Source organism: Triplophysa rosa, unplaced genomic scaffold, assembly GCF_024868665.1.
Source record: "Triplophysa rosa unplaced genomic scaffold, Trosa_1v2 scaffold378_ERROPOS86667+, whole genome shotgun sequence".
Lineage (NCBI taxonomy): Eukaryota > Metazoa > Chordata > Actinopteri > Cypriniformes > Nemacheilidae > Triplophysa > Triplophysa rosa.
In genome coordinates, this window is record NW_026634382.1 from 21,666 (window position 1) to 43,528 (window position 21,863).

Here is a 21,863-nt window from a genome sequence, read left to right on the forward strand (position 1 = left end):
GTTTACTTCATCTGTAAGTCGCTTTGGATAAAAGCGTCTGCTAAATGACTAAATGTAAATGTAACATGAATGATAATCTAAGCTGTAAGCAAAAGAACACACTCGCTAGAGTTACTAATACGGCTAGTAAAATTATAGGCAGACAACAAACAACTTTGAGCCAGGTGTATACTGTAAGGTGTGTTGGGAAGGCTGAGTGCATTCTAAAAGATGCTGCCCATCCTTTGAATGACCAGTTTGTTTTTCAGCCATCTGGTATGTTGTGCCTGGATCAAGGAAGAATAATAATTCCCTTTCTGTCGGTCTCTCGATTGTGAGTGTCGAACCGACAGAATGGGTTTGATCTTGAGAACCTATAATTTCTGATTGTACTTTTAAAAGGCCAATGTACTTGGCTAATGGCATGGCATGCCAGTCTCCGCCCCGTACATACAGATATAAAAGGAAGATGGGGTGCCCATTCATTAACATTTTTTCATCTGAACCTACTAAGCTGAAATGCTGAGCGCATTATCTCCTGATTATCTACTGGATTCTATGATGCAGAGCAGCAGATTCGTCCTGGTGTGTGCAATTTCCCCTGGGCGTTTCGGTAGCAAAGAGTTAAATTTCTCACAGCGTGCACTTGTTGCCAGGCATGTCTCGCTGCTGTAATTTTGGATGTTTCGCCCATTCCGCGGCGGCTGCCAAGCCGTCTGCAGCAGCGATGGTGATATGGGTGTTCCCATGGACGTTAACCCGTCGCAGCAATGCCGCAGACCCGTTACGCTCAGCTAACCTGTCTCCGATGGCGGCACTTCACCATCCCATAGCGGATCCATGCATTAGCGTGCAGAGGATGAGATTTCCGTCACAGTCACATGTCTCCCTGGAGCTCCCGGCTTCGGTCGGTCGAGCCCAGGACGAGTCTGACGCGGCGATGTCAGCTGTGCTTGCCCAAGCCGCTGCGAACCTTGGGTTGCAGTGCACCTCACTGCCTTCCCTGCAGTGCTCACAGCTGGATTCTTGGTACCTGGATACGGAGCGCAGTGGCAACCGCTTTCCACCCCGATACCTTTTTTCCCGGAAGTGCACAAAGAGCTTGCGAAGACTGGGAACGCCCCCTTTTCGGCGCATTCACACTTTATGCTATGGCCATCCTGCAGGCTAAGGCATTGAAGCAGCTAGACAAGGGAAAGCGCGACCCATCATTTATGCAGGAAGTGCGCACCGCCACTGACCTCACTCTCCGGGCGACCAAGGTGGCGGCGTGCACGTGCTGGATCGAAAGATGTCTACTCTGGTGGTCATAGAGCAACGCTTTTGACCCAACCTTGCACGAGGAAGTACGCTTTCTCGATATGCCCATCCGACAGCACAGACTGCTTCTTCGGTATGCCTTCAAGGGTCTGCTGTGTGCAACGCGCATGCAGTGTCACGGCGCTGGCCGGGACCTTTCCTGCAGTGGCATATCATATCCCGGGTGACCTCAACCAGACAGCCGACACGCTCTCTCGGCAGGTCACGCTCCGTGGAGAGTGGCGACTCCATCCCATCACCATCCAGCTCATTTGGGAGCAGTTCGGGCAGGCACAGGTGGACCTGTTTGCCTACCTGCACACCTCCCATTGTCCGCTTGGTACTCCCTGACCGAGCCCCCCCTTGGCACGGATGCCTTTGCGCACAGCTGGCCACAGGACAAGCAGAAGTACGCCTTCCTACCAGAATCAAGTCCTGTTGGTTGCGCCCTATTGGCCCAACCAGACTTGGTTCTCAGAGCTAACGCTTCTGATGGCAACTCCCCTTTGGCCGATTCCCCTGATGAAGGACCTTCTTTCTCACGGGAAGGGCACAGTCTGGCACCCGAGACCAGACCTCTGGAAACTCCACGTCTACCTGGACGGACGAGGAGATCCTGAGTAACCTGCCTCCCGCAGTCTTGAGTATGATCACTCAGGCAAGAGCAGCCACAAGGTGACTGTAAGCCTACAAGTGGCGCCTCTTCTCGTCTTGGTGTTCTTCCCGTAGGGAAGACCCACAGAATTGTGTGATCAGTGTCGTGCTGTCCTTCCTTCAAGAAAGGTTAGAGAGCAACCTCTCTCCTTCCACGCTCAAGGTATATGTCACAGCCATTGCTGCACATCTGGCAGGTAAGTCTCTTGGGCAGCAGGACCTGGTCATCAGATTCACGAGGGGCACGAGGAGGGTGAATCCTCCCCGACCGTGCTCCATACCCTCTTGGGACCTTAATGTGGTCCTTGTGGGCCTAGGGGCCCCGTTTGAGCCCCTAGGGGAAGCCGCTCTACCTCATCTCACGATGAAGACGGTTCTCCTAGTGACGCTCGCTTCCATCAAGAGGGTAGGGAATCTCTCTGTGTCCAACAAGTGGGCTACGCCCAATACATTCACGAGGTTCTACAAACTTTGTGTAGAGCCGGTGTCTGCCCGCTTCTTGCACAGCAGGTAAGACCAACGGCCGGCTGGGTGTACGCCTGCGAAGCGCCTTCTCCCCTTCATCAGGTGAGTCAGTGACTGTTTTAGCTTCCCTACTTCCTCCACTGTATGAAGTATAAGCTTTCCATCCATCACTTAGTACTTTCGAGCTTACGAGCTGGGCAGAGCGGCTTGTATTCCAAGCCCTGTATAGGTGAGTTTCCCTCACGAGGTGAACCCCTATACCTGAGCTAGGGCTCCAAACGTTGTGACTCCTCCTCCTTGGGTAGTCCCGTCTGACATTTCCTCACTCTTGGTTCCCCTGTCGGTGAACCTGTGACCTCCCCTCAGTGGACTCCACCACTTCTGTGCACCCCTGGTTGGGGCCCCGCACTACTACTCCCATGAGATCTCCCCACTGGTGAGATCGTGTAGGTCAGGGGTCACCAACTGGCAGACTCCGGTCCGAATGCAGACCGTGAGATGCGTCCGTCCAGACCTCAAAGCATTTTGACATCAAAGATAAATGAACGCCTAACATTATTTTCTAATGCAATCAAATTTATACCAGGCACATCAAGGTCCGCTCAGTAGCAGTTTGGGTCCTACGGCACCACAGACAGTTAACATATGCACACTGTTGGTACGTTCAGACGTCGATGAGTGAAGAGAGCCGCGACAGACTCGCTGCAGCGCGCAGACAGATGTAACTGTCAGTGATTGAAAAACAATGTCCTTTTCAAAAGTTAGAAAAGCTGACGCTGAAAACCATGTTTTCCGAGATGAATTTATTCTTCCTGCATCGACATGCAAGAGGCCAGCTTGTCTCATTTGCTCAGAGTGTGTTGCAGGTTATCAAAAGTGGAAACCTTAAACGGCATTATGAAACTAGACGTAGACACTTTGAAGAAACTTACCCGCAGCAGTCCGAGGTAAGGACACGGAAAATATATTAGCTCAAAGCCCAGTAGGAGCTTCTACTCGGGTCCTCCCTCACTCACTTACCGCCCAACAATGAGCATATGAATGTTCACCAAGAATACAGTGGATCTTAGGAAAACATAACAAGCCCTTTACTGTTGGGGAAATAGTAAAAAAGTGCATGGAGGCTGCGTGCAAAACACTTTTAGAAGGAAAATAAAGACATGAACTAAAAGAAAATATAAAAAAAAACCTTTCAGTTGCAACAGCCTCCAGAAGAGCTGAAATGTTATCAGAGGATGATCAGTCACAACTTGATGCTGCTATTTGTTAATCTCAGTTCAGCAGAAAACAACACTTTAGTTTTCTTTTGAAAGTTGTTAATGTTGAAATTAATGTATGTTCAGTGCAGGTTTAGGTTTAGGTTGGGGCATTTTGCACGTTTTCCTTCATTATATTATTGTCAGAAAGGGTTATGCCATCATATAGATATAAAAAAACATGTTTATTTCTTTGGTCTGCCAAAAATCATCAATTCATGTTTTTAGGCATTTAATTGTCCGGACCTCTGATGGTTCGTTTACTTGACCTCAAGTAATTTTAGTTGAAGACTCCTGGTGTAGGTATTCCATGTATTATCTCCCTACGGCAGATGTGGTCTCCGTAGCGTTCCCCCCTCAGGCGAGGGGGTAGCGCTTCCCAGTGTTCCTTACGGTTCCGGGCAGCTATCTCACCCTTAGGCATGCAAAGGCCACCGCCTGTACGGCCGTGATTCACGCAATTGATGCCTTACTACACCACTGGAAGGTTACGATTCGCGGTTACGCTCACTTGTGACTCGCCCAGGCCAGTCAGTGTCGCTCCGCTGAAAGTCGTGACGTTTCATATAGGAACCCTATTCTGTCGGTTCGGCACAAAGTTGAGAGACCAACAGAAAGGGAACGTCTTGGTTACGTATGTAACCTCAGTTCCCTGATGGAGGGAACGAGACGTTTTGTCCTTCATGCTACAATGCTTCGCCGTCCGCTGCAGAGACTGAGAATGCCTCTCAGGTTCCTCAGCCCAAAGGTGAATGAATGGGCACGCCATCTTCCTTTTATAACCGTATGTACGGGGCGGACACTGGCATGCCATGCCATTCGCCAAGTTCATTGACCTTTTAAAAGTACAATCAGAGATGATAGGTTCTCAAGTTCAAACCCATTCTGTGGTTACATACACAACCAAGACGTTAACAGACTTATAGACATACAACTGAAAAAGTGTTTCAAAAATACCATTCACTTAAGCATACTTGTATCAGTGATTTATATTTCAGCCAAAGAAATTAGATGTTATTTTAATACAGTTATTAATTTTATTGGTCACACCACATGATGAGTGGTCACATAATTGATCCATATATATAAGTCATTAGTGTACGGGCCCATTCAGCAGTGAAATACCCCTTATGAAAATTAACCATGTTTTTTTGTGGTACAAGTGCAGTAACCATGTTTTTTGGTGTATTGATTACTTAGGGCAAACCCATGGTTTTACTACAGTAACCATCGTTTACTATGGTTTTCAAAACCATCTTTATTTTGTGATAACCATTGTTTTACTACATTAACCATGTTTTTTACAGTTTTTTTTAACTGTAGTAAAACCATGGTTTTTCAATTTTAACTGTAGTAAAGCCATGGTAACTTTTCGTAAAGGCCATCAGTCGATTTAGAAGTCACAGATTGTAGATGGCATTGTGTCTATGGTTCTAGTAATTTCGTACTTTGATGAGTGTTTGTGGTCTGAATGATCCAAATAAATGTTTCCCTATCTTGTAGTATTACTGTTCATCACTGGATGGCACTTTTTACAGTGTGGCACGGATGTGTGTAGTAAATGGGATGAACTGATGAGGGGAGAACGCTGTGACGTTTGTCTGTGTGCAGCAGAGCTCCTATAAAAACATGCTACAGTAGATTTACAGAGCACATGTTCTAACGCGATCAGCGGTGTTACTGATGGCATTTCCACCAAGAATTTTCAACATGAATTACATGGCACGACTTTAGAAGCGTTAATGTAAAATGTTGTTTTAGTACGAATGAAGACAAAGCTGAGGATGTTGTGGGAACGCGGGAAGCGATTGCTCTTGCTTCAGTGGATTTAAGCGTGTTGTTTTGTCATGTGATGATGGCCAGGGGAAGATTGGCTGTGTCGTTTATTCTGGCGCTAGTTTGTTTCTTTATATTTTCCGAGTACGGGATTTATTACGCTGTTATTTTGCGATGCTCCTGGCCTGATTCAGACTCCCATTCAGCTGTGCGAGCGTTATTTCTCTCTGATACTCACCTATTGGGGACCATAAAAGGACACTGGTTCGACAAACTCAGAAGGTAGCTATACACTTCATGGTTCAGTACTCTACTTGTTTGTTATGAGTTGAATATTATGACTCTTACATTCTTTTCTTTTTTTTAAGAGAGTGGCAGATGGAAAGAGCATTCCAGACTTCTCTGTGGCTTTTCAAACCAGAAGTTGTTTTTATTTTAGGAGATGTGTTTGATGAGGGCAAGTGGAGCTCCCCTGAGGTATAGCAAAACACTTAAAGCAGTATAAAGTTTGTAATTGCCTGATGTTGTCAATTATTTGCCAGTACTTTTTAATGTAGGGCTTCAATTCACTGCATGTGGCTAATAGTGCTGTGACATGATTCGTGAACGAAGAACCGAATAGCCTACCATATAGATGCAAAGATGTCTTATGTTACCTTAAAGAACCAGCGTGGTATTTTATTTTAACTTGGTGTATTGAATGCAGTGTTTTGACTTTCTTTCTTGTAAAATAGTTTTTTTAATAACATCCTCCTGTTTTTTCTAACAATGGCAGTGCATGGTTTACAAATGCTTCATGAAATATTTCTATAGTGACACATATTCCAGGTGTTAATTTGAATGTAATACGAATGGCTTTCGTGAAAACAAACAAAAGTATTAAAGTATATCATTTTGAGCTGTACATATCATTGTATACAATGCACAACTGTCATGGTATTATTGCAAGTCTTACAGATGAGCTAAACATACTTTAGATATATTATCTAAAGGTCAGAGAATTTGCAATAATATCAAAGGTTGCAGTTAGCATCCCTGGGAAAAATGGTTATATGTCTAAGATTTTAGTCTGACTAAAAAGCGATGTTCAAGTATGGAGCCCTAAGCCTGATGTCAGCAGGCTCCCAATGAGCAAACACACAGCGGCTGACAATAGCAAGGAACCAAAACTCCAATAATGTATATAAATGTTGGAAAAAATGGCATTTATGGGGACAAAGTGTCTGCCAAATTTCAAAAGGAAAAGCAAAGTCTATTTTTTATTGAATTACTCTGTGTTACGATTTATGACCCTGCCATATTTTAATCACAATTCACTGTCTCTAGCGTCGCGTATTAAGCCTGCCAAAACTAAAACAAAAACAATTCCCTTTGCATTTCCTTTTTCTCTGACTTGTTCAAAAACCTGTCAAACAAGATTTTGAAGTTTATGCAATGCCTAATTGGCAACCAGTGCAGTCTTGACATAGTAGACAGTGCATAGTAGACAGAATAATGAAAATAATAATCTGACAAAAAACAATAGGGCTTTCCCTTACGAAAATTTACCATGGTTTTACTACAGTTAAAATTGAAAAACCATGGTTTTACTACAGTTAAAACCAAAAAAACGTGGTTACTGTAGTAAAACAATGGTTATCACAAAATAAAAATAAAAAATTTGTAAAAACCATAGTAAACGATGGTTACTGTAGTAAAACCATGGTTTTGCCCCAAGTAATCAATGCACCAAAAAACCATGGTTACTACACACACCACAAAAAAAACATGGTTAATTTTCGTATCTACGGTGCAGGCTTCCATTACAAAATGCATATTTTGGCAAATATATTCTGTTTTGTTTACAATTGGAGTTTACTTTCTTACCAGTGTTACAGCTTTGCAGATTAATATTGATGATGTTATGTCACGTTCTATCAGCGTGTTGTAGCTCATTAACACATTAACGCTACAGGTTCGCCTTCACAAATTGGCTAAAAGACTATGTTTACTGCTGTATATCACAAGTATTGTGTTTAAGAAAGTATAATTAAATGGTTTAATTACCACTATAGGGGTTATTTGATCTGAAGTTAATGCATATATGCCAATATCTCCCACCTTTATAAGAGCTGTAATGTGGCTTTCCTGTAGCTCAGTGGTTAGAACACAGCGCAAGCAATGCCATGGTCATGGGTTCAATCCCAGGGATTGCACATATTCAGAAACAAATGCATAGTGTAATGCGTTCAATATATATGAAGGAAGAGGAAGAGGTCGGCTTGACTACTACTGGCTTTTATTAGAATTTGCGTCTCACACGACGTTGCGCCACTCGCGCTCACAACAAAAAATAAATCCACAATAAGAATCCTTGAGTCTCTCTCACGAACAGTCCAGTGTTCTCGTGTCGCCAGTAATAGTCCTGTCTCTCTCTCCTGTGGCTCTGCTTCCCAGCAGGCTTTATGCTCCTCAACACCACTTACTGAAATAAGACACAGGTGTTTGTCATTTGCACTTGACCCACTTACTCACCGCTCGTCTCCCAGCTCTCTCTCCCATTGTAGACCTCGCTGAACCACGCCCCCCTTGCCACATACTCCTACCGCCCGACTCAGGCCGGGGAGCCATCCGGTCTGCAGCCCCCCCACTTGTCTGGAGAAGAAGTCGGCCACATCTGCCATCTGTGCACCTGGCCTGTGGATCACCTTGAATTTGAATGGTTGCAAAGCAATATACCAACGAGTGATCCGCGCGTTGGTATCCTTCATGCGGTGGAGCCACTGCAGGGGGGCGTGATCCGAACAGAGGGTGAATTCTCATCCCAGGAGATAATATCTGAGGGTGAGGACGTCCCACCTGATGGCCAAACACTCCTTCTCTATGGTGCTGCACTTAGCCTCTCTCTTTGAGAGCTTCGGACTAATGTACAGCACCGGCAGTTCCTCCCCCTCCATCTCCTGGGACAGGACCGCACCCAGCCCTCTGTCCGATGCGTCAGTCTGCCGCAAGAAAGGGAGAGAAAAGTTAGGAGAGTGTAAGAGCGGCCCGCCACACAGGGCAGCCTTGACCTTGGTACCCTCAGATGCTCTATATGCCGCTGCCAGTCGTTGCTATAGATGATAATATCATCTAGATAAGCAGCGGCATATGTCGCGTGGGGTCGGAGGATACAGTCCATGAGGCGCTGAAATGTGGCCGGCGCCCCGAACAATCCAAACGGAAGGGTGATGACTTGGTGTAATCCGAACGGCGTGGTGAAGGCTGTTTTTTCTTTAGACAGGCGATAGGGGGATCTGCCAGTATCCTTTTGTTAAATCCAGTGTAGAATAAAAACAAGCGGTGCCCAGCCGATCAAGCAATTCATCAACTCGCGGCATTGGATAAGCGTCGAACTTCGACACGGCATTAACTTTGCGATAATCCACACAGAACCGGATCGAGCCGTCCATTTTAGGTACTAAAACTATCGGGCTCGCCCAGTCGCTGTTGGATTCTTCTATTACCCCCATCTTTAACATTGCGTCTAATTCTGCCCCCAATAGCCGCAGTGTATGGAGTTTTGTTCTCAGGTCTAGGACATACTGAATTTTGTTTTTGCTTTGAGAAGGTCCGTCCTCCCAAGTTTCTTTTAGAACGTCTAGCACCCCTCTGGGTTGACGTCCATAAAGAAGCTCAAAGGGGGAAAACCCCGTGGAGGCTTGTGGGACCTCCCGCACAGCGAACAAGAGGGGTTCCAACCATTTGTCCCAATTTTTGGCATCTTCGTGTACGAACTTACGAATCATGGTTTTTAACGTGCGGTTAAATCGTTCCACCAGCTCGTCCGTTTGTGAGTGAAAGACGCTAGTGCGAATCGATTTAATGCCCAATAACTCGTACAGCTCGCATATCGTACGTGACATGAACGCCGTGCCTTGATCCATGAGGATTTCCTAGGGAATCCGCAGCAAAGCCTGATGTTGTTCCTGGTGTAGGACCGCAAGTGATGAAATCACATCCGCAAATGGCGTGGTTGGCGGAGATTGCATAATGGCGGCGGCCATCCTTCTTCCTTCCCGGGTTTCGGCACCACTGTAATGCGTTCAATAGATAGGAAGGAAGAGGACGAGGTCAGCTCGACTACTACTGGCTTTTATTAGAATTGCATCTCACACGAGGTTGCGCCACTCGCGCTCACAACAAAAAAAGAATCACAATAATAATCCACAGTCTCTGGTAAGAATCCTTGAGTCTCTCTCACGAACAGTCCAGTGTTCTCGTGTCGCCAGTAGTAGTCCTGTCTCTCTCTCCTGTGGCTCTGCTTCCCTGCAGGCTTTATGCTCCCCAACACCACTTACTGAAATAAGACACAGGTGTTTGTCATTTGCACTTGACCCACTTACTCACAGCTCATCTCCCAGCTCTCTCTCCCGCTGTAGACCTCGCTGAACCACGCCCCCCTTGCCACACATAGTATAATGCAATGTAAGTCACTTTGGATAAAAGCGTCTGCCAAATGCACAAATGTAAATGCATTGTTGGCCTACTATACTGCTTTTCAAAGGTTAAACAGATCACCAAAAAATATCCTGTTATGCAAAATTATATTTGACCACTGCAGAATCCAATCCAGTCAATAGCTTGTCAGCATGTTTATCTTGAATGATTTTAAATGTGCTGTGACTCTCTATAGGACTGGGAAGATGACATCAGGCGTTTTAAACGTATCTTCCGCCATCCCAGTGACACAGAGCTTGTTGTCCTTATTGGAAATCATGACATTGGCTTTCATTATGAGTAAGTTGACTTGTAGAGCTCATTTAATAAATGAAATAGAAAGTGGCCATCTGTACAAATAATGAAATTATCAATTGGGCCTTGTGTTTATAACTGTGATTTTACTACACGTACAGTACATGCAAAAGGCATGCGATGCAGTGTTTTCTAGGGCCGTATGAAATCCGTTTTATTTTTTCCAAATTCTGTTTTTTCTGTTTTTATTTTTCTGTATTTCTTTTTTTCCATCTTTTACTGTACAACAGTAAGTAATATATTTGCCCACATGAAAAAATACTTCAGTAAACTATAGTATTCACTTATAAACTATATTTAAAAACCTACAGTGGATACCTTGAACCATACAGGGTATAATGTACTTAACTATCTGGTAACCATCTTACCAGTACATTTTCTTTTGTTTTCAGGACTACTTTACTATTTTTATAATTTTACCAGCACATTAACGTCTTGGTTACGGATGTAACCTCGGTTCCCTGATGGAGGGAACGAGACGTTGTGTCGAACCGACAGAATGGGGTTTGTCTTGAGAACCTATCATCTTCTGAGTATTTAGAAAAGGCCAATGAAAATTGGCGAATGAAATTTGCATGCCGGGCTCCTCCCCGGATGTCCGGGTATAAGAGGGAAGCCGGCGTGCTCATTCATTCACCTTTGGTCTGAGGAGCCTAAAGCATCCTCCCCCGACCGCTGGGGTGGGCGGCCAGTGTTGTGGCATGAGGGACACAACGTCTCGTTCCCTCCATCAGGGAACCGAGGTTACATCCGTAACCAAGACGTTCCCTTTCTGTCGGTCTCTCGACGTTGTGTCGAACCGACAGAATGGGGTTCCTATGGAAAACGCCACAGCACTGAGCCGCGTCACAATCTCTGCGGAGCGACGTTGACTGGCCTGGGCGAGTCAGACGAACACGCTAGCGCGAAATTATGACCTTCCAGTGGAGAGGAAGGGGGACCCAGAGCTTTCCACAAAAAGTTGGGAAGCCCCCTAACGCCGGCCGTCACGGGCGGAGGCCTGATTCTCTAAATGGCGAGAAGCCGCCCGGCACCGTACGGGCCACTGGGTAAGCATTATTCCCCCCTGGGGGGGAAAAACGCTGCAGAGGCCACTACCTACCGTAGGGAGGAATTAGTGGAGACACCACATGGTCTCACCATCAGGGGAGAACTCATGGGAGGAATGTGCGGACTGCAGGAGTTAACCGCAAGGTGGGAGTCCACCTGGGGAGGTCATGGGTTGCCAAGGTGGGAACCATTCATGAGGATACATCAGACGGAACAGCCCACGGAGGGGGGGTTACCACGTCTGGAGCACTAGGTCCGGTTAGAGCTATGTGGGAGATAACTCAACTGTTCCCCGGCCTAAGGGGGCAGGGCTGCTCTGCCCAGCCTGTCCCCTGGAAGGGTGCTTAGTGATGGATGGAATGCCTGTTCTTTACCCGAGGGGAAAGAAGTGAGGCGGGATCGCCACTGCTCCCCCCGGAGGGGGAAGGGCTTCCGCAGGCGTATGCCCTACCGGCTGCCGGTCCCACACCTTGCCAGGATGCGGGCTGACACCGGTTCCGCGCGTAGGTATTAGAACCTCACGGAGTTGTTGGGCATAGCCCAACCCGCAGCTCCGCAGATGTCTGCCAGGGAGGCGCCCTGAGCCAGCCACGAGGGGTGAGCCTCACCCCCAACGGGCAGGAAAAGAGATCGGTATGCCCTAACGAGGGCATCCACGATCCAGTGCGCCAGCCCCTGTTTGGAGACAGCTCTCCTGCTGACCTCCGAATCAGACAAAGAGCTGTTCAGAGCTTCTGGGCTCTGAGTGTGGTCCAAGTAGAGGCGCCGTGCGCGTACTGGACACAGCACGGATATGTTGGGTCTTCCTCCCCGGTGGGGAGTGCCTGCAGGTTCACCACCTGGTCTCTCAAGAGAGTGGTGGGAACCTTGGGCACGTAGCCGGGGCGGGGTCTCAAGATAATGTGAGAATCCCGGCCCCGAGTTCTAGGCAATCTGTGGACACGGAGGGTGCTTGCAGATCCCCTACCCTCCTGGAGGTGAGCGCCATGCGGAAAACCGTCTTTATCAAGACTGAGAAAGAGCAGCAATCCCGAGAGGCTCGAAGGGGGCGAGGCCTCTTGGGGCCCGCCACCTAGGTCGCAAGAGGGTACGGAGCGCGGAAAGGTGGTCACCCTCTCGCGCCCCTTAGGAACCTAATGACCAGGCCGTGCTGTCCCAGAGGCTACCCAGCTCTTGGGTCATGATGAGCGGCCGTAGCGGCTACATACATTCCCAATGTGGAGGGGGAGAGGTTACTCCCCCGCTCTCTTGAGGACGGGACAGCTCGTACCCGACCGAGCAACTCCGCGGGTCTTCTCGGTGAGAAAGAGCACCAGGACGAGAAGAGGAGCCACCTATGGGCATATAGCTGCCCAGTGGCCGAAGCCCTAGCCTGAGTGATGTCGCAACCGGACCGGGGGTGGGTCACTCAGGATCTCCTCGTCCCGTCCAGACATGGAGACCAGGTTTTGCCTGGGATGCCGTAACGTGCCCCTTCCCCTGGGGAAGCTGTTCGCCAGGGGGAGCGGCCAGAGGGGAGTTGTTGTCAGAGCCTCAGCTCCGAGAACCAAGTCCTGGTTAGGCCGGAGGGGCGTAACTAGTACCACTTGATGCTCCTCTTCCCTGGCCTTGCACAAGCCCTGTGCAATGAGGCTCACTGGGGGGAAGCGTAGTTCCGCTTGTCCCGCGGCCAGCTGTGCGCAAGGGCATCCGTGCCGAGGGTCCTCGTACAGGGAGTACCCAAGCGGACAATGGGAGGAGTTCGGGGAGGCAACAGGACCACCTGTGCCTGGCCAAACTGCCCCCAAATGAGCCAGCTGTGCGGGGAGGGAGTCGCCACTCTCTGCAAGGTGTCAACTGACGAGAGAGCACACCGGCTGTCTGGTTCAGGACGCCCGGGATGTGAGTGGCTCGCAGGGAGCTGATCACCTGCTGACTCCAGAGGAGGAGGCGTCGGGCGAGTCATGTTAGCTGCTGTGAGTGAAGAATACGCCACAGCAGCTGTGCTGTCCGACCGGACCAGCACGTGCTTCCCTGCACGAGAGGAAATTCCTCAATGCAAGTAGCACAACCCACAACTCTAGGCAGTTGAATGCCAACGCAGGCGGGGGCCCGTCCACCACCCCGACACTGCTCGCCCGTTGCACACCTCCAAGGAACTTGACTCTGCCGCCAGTGTTGGAGCGGTCGTATATGCATCGACCCGAGGGGGGGCCACTCCCGCCGAGGATGCCATGAATCCCAGGAGCCTCTTGTTACAGGGGGACCGCTGACTGTCTGATCTCAGGCAGTTAAACACTGACCGGGAGCGCTAGTCCTCGCGCCCCCCCCTGGGGGTGAGCGGGGCCGCTCGTGAGAACAGAGTCGAGTTCCATACCGAGAAAGAGGATGCTCTGCCCGGGGAGAGCTTGTTCTTATCTCAGTTGACCTGTGGCCCCACCGATCTAGGTGCCGGAGCACCAGGTCCCTGTGTGTACATCACAGATCTCGAGAGTGTGCCCAAACTTGAGCCAGTCGTCGAGATAGTTAGTACCCGTACACCTCCTTCCCAACGGGGAAGGAGGGAGGCTTCCACGACCTTCGTAAAGACTCGTGGAGACAGGGACAGACCGAAGGGGAGGACCCTGTACTGATATGCCCGTCCCTCGAACGCGAACCGTCGGAACGGCCGATGTCGAGGGAGGATCGAGACATGAAAGTACGCGTCCTTAAGGTCAATTGCCATGAACCAGTCCTGACGCCTGACGGACGCCAGGATGCGCTTCTGCGTGACCATCCTGAAAGGCAGCTAGTGTAGGTGCCTGTTCAGAACACACAGACCCAAGAAAGGGCGCAACCCTCCGCCTTTCTTAGGGACAATGAAGTACGGGCTGTAAAACCCGCTGAACACCTAGGCCGGTGGGACGGGCTCGATCGCTCCCTTCACCAGAAGGGAGGCGACCTCCGCCCGAAGTACGGGGGCATCCCTGCCTCTGCCTGAGGTAAAAGGACGTCCCGGAACTTGGGCGGACGTGTAGCGACTGAATCGCGTAGCCGAGACGGATCGTCTTCCTCAGCCCGCCTGACAGTCTGGGGGCTCCCAGAACTGTGACAGGGGACAAGAGGTTGATCTGCTTCATCGCCCCCGCGGAGGGTGGTTCGATGGCTAGCAGTACGGATTCCTTGCCAGGGGAGGCCCCCCGGGGAGGAGATCGGCTCTGCCATATGTCCTGCCTGGCGACTGCGCAGCTCAACGCACTGTCTGACTGAGAGTGCTGAGGGCTGGTGTTTATACTCGACATTGCGCTTTGCCATGACGCAATGTCGAGTTTTCCGTTCACCGTCGTGCAGAGGGTGAGAGCGGCTGAGATAACCCAGAGAGGAAGAGAGGAAACTCTCCTTTTTGAGAGTAAGTGGGCGCCAGCCCCCCAGAGGGGGCCAGCAGATGGAGAGACGGGGCAGGAACCGTCCCTATCCGACCTACCAGCGATGTGGCTGGGGTCGGGCCCAATGGTAGCCTCGATCCCCCTGAGGTGATCCCATGACAGCCGCTGCCCGCGGCTGCTGATGGGGCGATGGTCTCCTCTTCGCTGTCTCCTCCAGGTCACTGGAGGGCGTTGAAGAGGACCAGGGCTGCTGAGAAGCAGACAGATGAGTGCACCGCGGCAGCAACTCCACCTGGGGACACCGACGCATCCTCCAGCTGTCTCAACCTCGAGGGAAGAGAGGGTGACAGAACTTTGTTTGACGTGAAACGTGCCGGAAGGGGCGTTCCAGGTCTTGCAAAGTTCCTCATGCACTTCCGGTAAACAAGGCACTGGGGGCGGGAACGGCTTGGAGCCGCGCTCAACCCCGAGGAGCCATGTAGCCAGCCGCGAACGCCGGGAGAGGCAGTGCGGGCACTGCAACCCAACACTCACGGCGGCCCGGGAAAGCATGGCCGACATCTCGACATCCGCTTTTTCCTGGGCTCGACCCCCCGAGGGAGGGAGCCCGAAGAATCGTCAGAGTCGGATGGCAGTACGTCACCCCCCGATGCTGCAAGAGACCTCTCATCATCACGCATCGTGTCCGAATACGTGATTGAGGAATAAGACGGCGGACCGTCTTTTTGGGGAACGGTCAGACGAGCGAAACGAGGTGTGAACGGTCCGTGAGCCGTGGCTGGCGGATTATCGCTCACAGTAATCCCCATCTCACCCTCGCTGCTTGCCATAGCGGACGGCAGGGCCGTAGTCCTGCCGCCACGGAACGGGGAGCAAACGAGGTGGTGGCTGAGTCCCGTGGGAACACAGCCACCTGTGACGCAACGTCTGAATCGTCACCGCCCGCAGTGCGGGCAGGACGTATCCACAACGTCTGCCCCAGCGTACTGGAAGCAGGCATTGTGTCCGTCCCCCTCCTCGATGAGTGTGTTGCACCCATGAGAACAGCGGGACAAGCCACGCTGGAGAAATTTGCTCTTTTAGAAAAGGAAATTTGCTCGAACACCTCCGGAACTGCCGAGACGCCCAGGGGAGAGTCACTGCAGGAAGGGACCGTCCGCTGTCCACGTCGTAGATTCCAGCAGAAAGAATGATCACCAAGATCGTAGAGAAGCTCATCAGATGCGTAGGCTCTGAAGAACAAAAGGTGAATGAATGAGCACGCCGGCTTCCCTCTTATACCCGGACATCCGGGGAGGAGCCCGGCATGCAAATTTCATTCGCCAATTTTCATTGGCCTTTTCTAAATACTCAGAAGATGATAGGTTCTCAAGACAAACCCCATTCTGTCGGTTCGACACAACGTCGAGAGACCGACAGAAAGGGAACTTCCATTTACTAAAGTATATAATATACTCAGTGGTCAAATTCTAAAAAAAATCAAGGGGATGTGTGGTAAAATGTGGGTGTGTTATTATTTTTATTAAGTAAACCGGACTTTTATTTTGATGGATCGCCGCAAAGGGTGTTTGACAGTAGCTTCAATGCAGTTGAAAGCATAGACATATATATATTAACTAGACATGTCATTGTCCGCTGGATCGTACGTCAACGCCGCCGCCATATTGGTGAGGGCAAAAGCCGAATATAAAGACATACGAGTGAATGGTGGAGCTGCAGTTTTCTGGATAAAAACACAACATCGTTTTCATTTCTCAACTAATTTCAATACTTTTCTATTTACGTGGAGTACAGAAACGTTTTGGCTCCAGTTAAAGATGGTTAGACTTGAAAATGTATTTATTGTCATACGGAACTGTTAAAACTCTGGCTTGTCAAGCAGTCATTTAGGCTTAATTGTGTGCACATCGCTAATGTGAAATAATTTAAGGTAGATTAAATGCACATGATCAGAACACAGCTTGTGCACTTTAAAGTCCTGGGAAAAATCAAAACAATGCGTCTTTACTTTATGACTATATACTGCTAATTCATACGTATAATGCATGGCAGTGTTATTTGTTTTACTATATCACATACATCATGTTTTATTGCTGTAACGGGTTTACCGAATTAATAAAAGAACATCTTTTATCTTTGAAAATGTCTAAAATTACAAACGAAAAAGCCATTTCCAAAGTGAAAAACATTAGTTTTATAAAATACGTAAATTAAACTATATATTACCTTGGGTGTTTTGTTCGATGATTCAAATAAATCTCAGAAACAATCTCTACATGTTCTCTGTGTTTTATTCTCGACTACTGCAACGTGGTTATTTATTCTGTTGCCTGTGTTGTCTTTAACATATCACTGAATATGATGCCATCTAGTGGATTCTCACGAATAACAGGCACAAATAATGGATTTCACATTTCATTATGACAACCACTAACTTTAAAGTAGGCCATAACTATCGAGATATGATGCAACTGAAGTTGTACTCTACGTACATCGTAAACCATTGAAATATGTTTAGAAATGTAAACGTGATTGACTGATTGTGCTTTTAATGCCAAAAACGCGCAGCTCTCCCAATGGGTTCAGTGGGCTTTTAGTGCACTGTTGCCCTAACTAATATGGCGGCGCAGTTGCGTGCTTCAAGAAAAGTATTTATTTATACTGTATATACAGTAGTGAGCAAGCCAAAGGTAAACATAGTGTCAATGCTAATTATTCAATCATATATTAATTTAAGTTAAACAGTGTATAACACAACAAATATTTATTTAACATTACAAACTGTAAAAATATTACATTATTATAGGAACTGAAAAACTACATTGTGGTTAGTAGTGAGGAAGATCTCAGACTCAGCCAGCGGGTCAGTTCTATTCTGGCTATACAGGGTAAACACATGTGCTTGTTAACTAAGTCATATGTTAAATGTTAAATATTTAAGTTGCAATAACAATATGTTTACAAATCATGGCAAGATGAATGTAACCTCTTTTGTGTTTACTTTGACTGTGGAATGTAGAACTGCAAGGTTAAAGCTGACTTCCATTATTCCATCAACATGGTTGTCAGCTCTTTGTTTTGAGTTGTTGTGAGTGTGAGAGCAGGTGCATGATTTGACTAAGGTGTGTCTCTTTGTCGTTGGCAGAATGACTCTGCAGAAGTTGGAGCGGTTTGAGCAGGTGTTTAATGTTACATCAGCACGCATTCTCACCATTAGAGAAGTCAAGTAAGTGTCACATATATCACTGTCAACGAAACATTTTCCTTCACTGTTCAAGTCCCCCTTGTAGTCGATAATTTTATCACTAAACTCATATTTGAACATCAGAAAAGCATGTGTAAAAAGTTCCTGTGATGATTTCTTCATGCCTTAAAACAGCTTGAATATAATTCTGCACCCTGCTTCGTATACTAAGTAATAAAGCGTGTTTATTGACAACAGAACTGTGTGTAGTGAGAACATGGGAACAAAGTAATGGTGACTGGTAGATTACTATTGTGTGTCAGCTTGTGTCTGCACCGACCCGATTCTGAAGCAGTGTTGGCAAAATAATGGGAGTGGCTGGCATGTCCGCCACTACTAATGTACATAGCGGAAACCCTGATTAATCCTCAGTTTTACCGATGCTTGTCACCTTTCGTGGGGACAGTGAGGAGGACGGATCTGGTCACTATGAATATGAGGGGGTCATGTCCCCCCTGTCCCTGGTGCCATCTACATGCCTGAACAAGACACGAAAATGAACTTTAGTACTCATGTGCTATGTGACAGCTGGTGTCTTAGCCAGTGCACGCTCATGTCAGAACGCCTACACATAATCAACACCTCTTTTTTTTATCGGAAAAGCATATCTGCGTAATTTTTCATATCGGGCCGATGCAGAAATTTTATTTGTAAGCCAATATCGGCTGATAATATCTGCGTGCCGATAAAATTATGCATCCCTAATTGTGATTTTGTGAAAAAAAAGAAAATAAATAGGGTGCGTTATCAGTTGTCTCTGTCTCCACTCTATTCCGCTCACATATCTCTGAAACACGTCACTAAACATCCAAAACTCTACAAATACTTCTTAAACAAACATGAAACGTATGTCTACTCTAAAGAAATCTTAAAATGGCTGTTTACATGCACCCATTTTTGTAGATCCAAATTAATTCAATCTGATTTGCAGATCATTTCAGTGCTGTTTACATGTCCCCTAAATTTTGCAATACGATTAAAAAAATTGTTGACATGTTCAAGCGCAAAGCTAGGGTTTCCAGATTCACGCAACAAATCCAGTACAATGGCTATTCAAAATGATCCAAAAACTACATCTAATGACCTCGCATAGCCCAAATATCAACATCTAATGAACATTATTCCTCTTTTAATCCGCAGGATAGAAACAACCATGAGAACTGTTTAAAAACTTGCCGATCATCCATGTACTTTAAACGTAGCGCAACTTGGCAACAGTGCACGTGTGTAACATCTCACTTCAAACTTCATCTCTGGATGGATGTATGATGTCAGTATATACGGTTTCATCTTTACAACATAAACAAACGTTACTGCGCATCCGCACTTGTGACCCCAACTGAATTTCAGGTATACATTCACAAACCAAAGAGTGCCTGTAGATTATTTCTGATAACAATCAAAAGAAACCGAGAAGAACCGTTACTTGGCTGAACTTGTCTCTCCAATATTTTGAATTTAGACTGCGATATCAATGTACAATACGGTTTCTTTAAATGCGACCAAATAGGGGACCCATTCAACAAACTGTTTATTTAATAAAATGAACATACAACAAAATTCAACAAATCGTTTGTTTATTACAATTATTGTACAGGTAAATAATATTACAAATTAATATTAACATAAAATAATTAAATATAAAGTTATATTATTAGACTCTTGGGAAGTTGTTGAATAATACTATGTTCTCTTTTTGCTTTATGTAATGTTATAAAAGAACACACACATTTCTCACAACACATACAGACAGATAATATGCTATTTTGTGTTGCGTTTTTTTGTCCTGTCTTTAGGTGCAGAGGAAATATTTCAACAAAAATAACACACAGATGTGTATTGTTGGAAATGCTCAATAAATAACTGTAAATAGTTTGTATTTTCTATGATTATTTAAATAATGATTATTTATATTATCATCATTATTGATTGATCTCATCCTCCCACCCGCAATTAATCAGAATATTATTTATTTTACTTGACCCACCTAGTACCCGTGGATATAACTGCGATCCAGCATCACTAGACAACACGTGTCACTCTTTAGCTAGCATAGGGTTGGGCGAAACAGCTGAAAGATGTATCATCGATATGATGTTTCATATTGTTCAATATCGATAATTATTGATACATTTTAATAGCCTTTAGAAGAAACGTCTGTGAGTCAAATCGCTTGATAGTTTAAACAGGCACAACTTTAAAATGCATGCAAATAATAAACTTTCATGATGACGAATAACTGCAATGCAATGTCTGTAATGGAGATATACACACTGTTAAATAGTGGATGTGTGTCGCGCTGTGTGGACGTACGCACGCAGTCATAGAAAAAACACTGTATCATGATTAATGATCTATAAAAAGCAAAATACAAACATGCAGGTTGCAAACACGGACTATTTGTAAAAAAAATATTTGGAAGAATGTCAGTAACCATACAGATCTTATCCCCCAGAGTATTTATTTTTCCTACTATGGCAGTAAATGGGGGATGAGATCTGGGTTGCGTTTTCCAAAAGCATCGTAAGCCTACATGATCGTAGCTCCATTGGTGACATATAAAATAATATAAATATCTTAATAAATTACTGTTAAAAGTAATATTAGCAATATTATTAATATTAGAGGTCATCAGTCTCCGTGGCAACAGTGGCAATGAACCAAAAACCCAATGATATAGTATTATAATGATATGTATATCATTTATATAAATGTATATAAATGGACAAAAAACCTTGGGAGAAACCAGAATTGAGTAGGAGAGCCAGTTCTCTATTAGCACGGTAACACAACACTGCTGCATCTCGACAAGCTAATACTTCTTGTACAAGCTAAATAAGCTATAAAGAAAACACAGTCAATCTGAAAAACAGGCATGATAAAGATTATTAAAGTATCTCAATGTTCTAATAGCTTGTTATAGTTTTGTGGCGAGGACTTGTCTGGCCCCCTTTCAGACCCACCATTCAGTCTCAATACGCCGAAGACTTCTGTAGCCAGCTTTCAACTGTTGGGCCAGGGCGAGCCAGGGCTTTGGTCGAGCCGGGCCGAGCAAGTCGCCTTGGGTTTCTAGCTGTGAGGCCAAAATCAAGTTGCATCTTGATTTTGTAAGATATATCTACAAATAAAACATTTGAAATAAGGGTTCGGTGTACCTTTTTCTTTGTGACCTATACACTCAGTTGTTTAATCCAATTACCGTTACATCAATAAGCAATCGTTTTTAACCATACAGAGTGATTACAAGATAAAAGTGTTTACATACATAACACACCAGCAAACGATCAACACAGTACTTGTAAAAAAATCAAAACTAGTCAGCCCTGCTTATATTTATTTTGAGTTAATTCAGGTACATGTGTCTTTATGGTTTGTTATATTACTAGATCTTTGACAATATAAAAATATTAAAACATTATAGGATACAGTATGTCTGGTTTTCTAATACGACTTTTGAATCTTAGAAAATTTGAACAGGTGGACACATCACAGAAAAACAAATGATTCCTGTCAGACAGCTATTAAAATTATGTGCTGATCAGTATTAGGTGTCAATACCACCCAGCTAACAATTTTTTGGTTCCCAGAACATTCCCGTAACGTTAGTTTTTGTTTCTCAGAACGTTATTTTTTTAAGGTTTATTTTTGGTTATCCGGGAAAGTTTTCTTTACGGAAATAGAACTTACAAGTAGTTTCTGGTTCCCATAACGTTCTGGGAACAAAAACTAACATTTCCATAATGTTCCCCTAAACCAAAAACTAACATTTGAAAGAAATATGTGATTCCTTAAATTTGGTGCAACTTATTTGCATATAGGAATTTATTATCTGTTATATTTGACCTGTGCTTCTCTCTCCTTTATCCTAAATGTGTGCTCTCACTGAGCGTGTGTGTGTGTGCGTACTTGTCTGTGTACGTACGTGTGTGTGTGTGTGTGTGTGTGTGTGTGTGTGTGTGTGTGTGTGTGTGTGTGTGTGTGTGTGTGTGTGTGTTTGTGTGTGTGTGTGGTGTGTGTGTGTGT

General features: G+C 46.0%; 1 protein-coding gene across 2 annotated transcripts in view; it reads left to right on the plus strand.

Moving 5' to 3' along the window:
- Window positions 1–5,268: 5,268 nt before the first annotated feature.
- mppe1 (metallophosphoesterase 1) overlaps window positions 5,269–21,863 on the plus strand; it is a 45,212-nt gene continuing 28,617 nt past the window's right edge. For both annotated transcript variants that reach the window (XM_057328151.1, XM_057328152.1), the window contains exons 1-4: window positions 5,269–5,711; window positions 5,798–5,906; window positions 10,084–10,187; window positions 17,742–17,822. In XM_057328151.1, coding sequence (XP_057184134.1) covers window positions 5,506–5,711; window positions 5,798–5,906; window positions 10,084–10,187; window positions 17,742–17,822 — 500 coding nt within the window. In that variant the 5' untranslated portion in view covers window positions 5,269–5,505. The remainder of the gene's footprint in view (window positions 5,712–5,797; window positions 5,907–10,083; window positions 10,188–17,741; window positions 17,823–21,863) is intronic.